The following is a 5,292-nucleotide window of genomic DNA, read 5'->3' as shown; positions in this document are numbered from 1 at the left end:
CTTTCTGCCACAGCACCTCCGGAAGCAGAAACTGCAGGTCTTGACAAAGAGGAGTACGAGGATCAGAACAATGGCAAGGAGGAAGGCCAGGACGTCCAGGCTGTGATACTGGTACCAGGTGAGCTCATGGGCCTGGACCCTCAGGTGCTCGGCCCCTTTGTTTCTCATGGTGAACTCGATCCAGAATACCGCCTCATCACGCGGACTCATTGGTCTGTCGTGGTGGATACTGGACAGCCACAAGGCATTCTTCTTGTACCTATCAATGCAGACACACAGGTGGAAATGTGGATTAAGGCACTACATGTCTTCCATGTATTTTTCATTTTTATACTTGTGTTTTTTTGCCTTACCAAGAATGGGTATAAAAAGGGTTGATTTATTTTTAGTTCCATGTATTTTAAAACTTAAAAATCGAACAGGAAAGCCATTAAACACGGGGAAAAGCCCATCCAGCAGTCTTGTAATTTCTTTGTGACTTTGAAACACTGTGGTAATTGAACTCTGTCTTACTACATTACACCATAGCTCCTTTATGGCATGTCTTTAATGACTTACAGTTCATTAACGTAAGCTCTCCAAAAAGGCAGTCATTTTTCTTTGCCTTTTTAAAACCCTAAAAGTGAAAATCAATAAAAGAACTTACGATTTCTCATTGATGACAGTATTGACTGCATCTCTAAGGTCCTCAGTCTTCATGAAGTTAAAGTCTACAGTAACTGCAGCTCCCTTTGCCTCAACATGGACCATGTTGTCTGGCTGGTCAGCGAACATGGGGATGCCCACCATGGGAACACCGTGGTAGATGGCCTCATAAATCCCATTTGTGCCTCCATGGGTGATGAAAGCTCTGGTCTTGGGGTGACCTGATATGGGTATTAAAAATCATGAAACATACATTCATCTCTTCAGTTAGGACTGGCTGTTAAAGCACATCTTTTGACTTCTGTATGATATGACTTCTATAAACATATATTGAACATTACATTACAGTCCTTTAGCAGACACTTTTAAGGAAAATGTCCACAGTATGAAAAACTAATTGTGGATGATTATGAAACAGCTGGGCATGCAGCTTAGTTAAGTTGACAGTGACATTTGAGTAACGTCTAATGCCACAAGTATTGTAACATTTTCCCGTTGGTTTAAAACGGTTTTGGTAAGTTTTTTTGTTTTTTTTCTTTTTGTATATTAACTTCAAAAACAGTAAACTACAAAGATAAATATATGATGTATATTATTAGTATGTTGAAGGAATGGGGACACTGCTTTATTGTGTGGACCTGTTTGCATAATTATCTTTTCACTGGCTAAATACCAGCTTGTAATTATGCATACTGTGAATGTGTTATGGTTGTCTCTCTGAAGTGACATGCCAAAGAACAAACTTCAACAAAAACATTCTTACTGTGCTTTCTAACAGCTTTACTTACCCAGTAGGTCATTCTGAGGGATCCAGTCGAATAGTCTAGTGTTGGCACCCAGAGTTGCTGGATTTTCTCCACTGTATCTCCACAGCACCTAGAAACAAAAATGTAAACACTCAAAATAACACCGTGCTAATTATATTTCAAAATATACTGCAAAGCAGTACATTTACTAATACATGCTAAATAAAGGGGGAAAGTAGTTGTATTTTAAAGCAAAACTTTAGTTATTTTCTGGGTAATTGTCTTTGGTGATTCACTTGTGGTGTTGGGTAATCTATCCAACGTGATTAGGTTCCATTGTTTGTTTTTGAAAATCTAATCTCTTCTCCCAGCCTTACCCCCCCGTCACTATAACTTGCAATTTACTTCAAATCAGGTGTTGCTGCTAACCTCCTACCTTATTATTTTTTAATCGTCACATACTGTATATAGTACAGACTGTCACAGCTCTGTCCCTTCTCTCCTGTCACACTATCTCCACTCACCTAATCAGCTCATTTAGTGCACCTGTTAGTCACACCCACCTCATCAGCTCAATCACTCTCACCTGCTCACTCTGCTGCACCTACTATTTAGACCCCAGTCTCACACACACTCACTGCCCCGGTAAACGACTCAGCCTTCTGTCCCTGACCACGAGATTCTTCCTCTGCTTCATCTGGTTTCTGTCTGCCTTCACCCCTGACGGCTTGGCGTTCCACCGAGTGGATTTCTGCATGTGTGCAGATCCAAGACTGTTTGTCTGTTGTGTGTTCAGCCTGGAATAATGTTTCGTTCCAGCTATTCCGTGTGTCCGTCGTACTGCTTCTGGGTCCTTACCACACCCGTCACAAAGACACATAAAATTTGACCTCTGCATTTCACCCATCCTAAGTATTTTAGTAGCAGTGGCTTGCTGTAAAGTCCCGGTGACTTTTTTGCTGCCCTTGCTTGTCATTAGTGACACCTCACAAAGAAGACAACATTGAACTCTCTGACATAACAGGTCAAAAACTCTGTTGTCCCCGTCTACACGTCAACATTGAAAACTGAGTTTCTGAAAATCTTCACCCTGGCCGGAGTTTAACAAAAGCTCTGTTTCAGTGACTGTAAACCCAGTTTGGGTGTAGACGAAATGTCAAAACCTATGTACAGGTGGACTAGGCCTTAAAGCAAGTAAAAGTGAGTTATGAGTAAGGAAAGCCCTCGGCTTAATCTGACTCACTCACCCCTGCGGCCTCCAAAGCTGTATCGTGTTCTCTTCAGAATCAGAACCGTTTATTGCCAAGGAAGTTTGCACCTACAAGGAATTTGTCGTGGCGGGTGGTGCGTAACATTTAACAATAAAATTAAACTATCAACAATCAACACAGTGCAAGAAATGGAAACATATTAAAATTTACAATAAAATATCAAATAAAGTGCACAACAAAACGGATAACAGGACTGTAAAACAAGTGAAGTGTAAGTGAAATGTTAAAAGTGATGAGTGTGTTCAAATAAAGAAACAGGGATGTGCAGGGGAGAGACCAGAAGGAAATGTCCTGGGAATGACAGAGTCAGTGAGGGACCCGGGCTTTGTTAATGAGCCCGACTGCGGACGGGAAGAAGCTGTTTGTGTGGCGTGAGGTCTTGGTTCTGATGGACCGCAGCCTCCTGCCAGATGGAAGGGGCACAAACAGATCATGTCCAGGGTGAGAGGGGTCGGCTACAATCTTTCTTGCTTGCTTCAGGGTCCTTGAAGCGAACAGGTCCTAGAGGGACGGCAGATTGCAGCCAATCACCCTCTCAGCAGAGCGAATGATGCGCTGCAGTCTTCCCTTGTCCTTGGCAGTGGCTGCAGCGTACCAGACCTTTATACATCCATGGTCTAGTTAGGGGTAATTCAAGTTCATTTTAGTTTTATTAATATGGTGATGGCGGGGCATGCACATCATTAAGAGCTAGGCTGGCCCAGCTTGGAGCGAGGACTGTTCTACTACTCAGCCTGCTCCTGACTGACCCAGTACGGATGCAGGAACGTGGAGTGGATGACATAGGACTGCTTGGAGACTGTGGGGCCCACATCTGTGCAGAGACCTTGCTCCGTCGTGGCATTTCAGATTGGACTGTTGTACTTGCCAGGCGGACTGACATTGCACAAGACTTTGGTTGGACGTGGGGGAGGTGGACACTATGTTTGCATCGGTGATGGTTTGTGCTCAAATATAGTCAAAGTAGATGAACAATGTTTCCCTCAAGTCAAATTTTTTTAATGTCAGATGGCCCAAATAAAACACTGTTTTGTTGCTGCTGTGTACATTCCCCCTGATACAAATTCAAAAGATCCACTACAGGAATGCACTACTGTTTTTGCTTTTGATTTTTTTATGTATAATGAAGAGACTATAACTGCATTTCGTTATGCAACCCTGTGTTGTACAATGACAATAAATTAATCTTGAAAAAATAGAGATTGTCCTCTGACCTTTTGTGGGACCTGAGCGAGGGCTGAGGCGATCATGTTTCCTTTCTCTGTAGTGATGTTCTTGATGAATGATCCCAAAGTGAAGACCACAATGCCAGCATCTCCAGAACTCTGCACAAACTCCTCCATATCCTGCAAAAATAACATTATCCCACAATGCAAACCAACCAGCATTGTCATTTCTTTCTGAAGGCATTTTAAGGACTCATTCTCTTGATTGTTTAAGTCAGGAATACTGTGGAGGCTGTGTAATGACCTAGTAATAGGACTGTGATAGTAGAGTGAGCCCTACCTCTGGTAACGGTTTAGCAGGTCTGCAGTGAATCCCACCAACAAATTTGAAGTTAGGGAGGAAAGGGCGAGGGAAATCAAAATCCCAGTATGTTCTTATCAACCAGATATCTGCCCGACCCATCAGCTCACAGGCACTGGTGTGTGTTCCTGTCATAAAACAAAAGTAACTGAACCAGTGCAATGAATCCAAAGCTATTAAATCATCATTGGACTTTATGTGGTCCATAGAAAAAAAAAAGATTGTTACACAGTGTATTGTATTTGAGTAATTCACCTTTTACTTTGGAGTAATATTTATCCAGTACTTTCCAAAAAACGTTTTCGAGCACAATGTCCTGCAGTGCGTAGAAGAGGAAGTTCCACACTCTCTCAGGGAAGTCCATCTTGTCCGTTAGTTTGCTCATCGCCCCGGGGACAAAGGAAGGAGGAGCAGGGAGCTGACCACAGTGTCTCTCCCAGTTGTTGGCTAGGGAAAACCGCAAGGAGAAGACCAGAGGGATGCCCAAAATCTCTGCTATTAAGTCACTGCCGGGATACATGGGGTCAGCCAGGAGAAGGTCATATTTTCCCTCCTTCAGCTTCTTCATGATGGATTCAGATTTCACCAGGCCGTCCAAAAACTTTAAAGAATTCTTCAATCTGACCTTCATTATATCCATGAATCTGATGTAAATCTGTATGTAGCTCATATGATCCATCTCATTCATTGTGAAGTGAAGGAAGTCTTTCATGAAGTCCTCAACGGACTCCTTTGAAATAGAGACATTGAAGGGTTCGTAGCCAAAGCGAGAAGGCTCACTGGTGTTCATGAACATCGACGAGCTCGGGACCAGAACCGTCACCTGGTGTCCCCTGTCGATCAGCGTCTCCAGCAGAGGCTTCATGTTAATCCAGTGGCTGCCTTCAGTGTACCACACCAAGATGTTCCCTCCGTTTGCGCTCCATGTCACACAAAGTACCAGCAGGACACACACAGAGAGACGCTGCTCCAGCTTCATCGTGCTTGTTTGTCTGACTGAAGGCTTGCCGTGCTCTGAACCTTTTTTAAAGGTGCTCCTGGAAAAATAATCATTGACCAAACAAAGCTGAACTCTGACTCGTAGCTATTCTTTGTCCTACATG

At 43.1% G+C, this 5,292-nt stretch overlaps 1 protein-coding gene across 1 annotated transcript; it reads right to left on the bottom strand.

The window, feature by feature from the left end:
* Positions 1-3: 3 nt before the first annotated feature.
* Positions 4-5,197, bottom strand: LOC116379122 (UDP-glucuronosyltransferase 2A1-like; the record flags this gene model as incomplete). The annotated part of the gene is made up of 6 exons (XM_031841049.1): positions 4,445-5,197; positions 4,169-4,317; positions 3,877-4,008; positions 1,434-1,521; positions 647-866; positions 4-259 (listed from the first exon to the last, which is right to left on the bottom strand). Coding segments are annotated over exons 1-6 (1,569 nt in total), but the record flags the coding sequence as incomplete, so codon positions are not given.
* Positions 5,198-5,292: the final 95 nt, after the last annotated feature.

The sequence above is a fragment of the Anarrhichthys ocellatus genome, unplaced genomic scaffold (genome assembly GCF_004355925.1).
Source record: "Anarrhichthys ocellatus isolate YVR2014 unplaced genomic scaffold, GSC_Weel_1.0 scaffold3740, whole genome shotgun sequence".
NCBI classification, from domain to species: Eukaryota; Metazoa; Chordata; class Actinopteri; order Perciformes; family Anarhichadidae; genus Anarrhichthys; species Anarrhichthys ocellatus.
The sequence above is the reverse complement of the archived record's forward strand: the minus strand, read 5'-3'. Positions and strand labels throughout refer to the sequence as shown.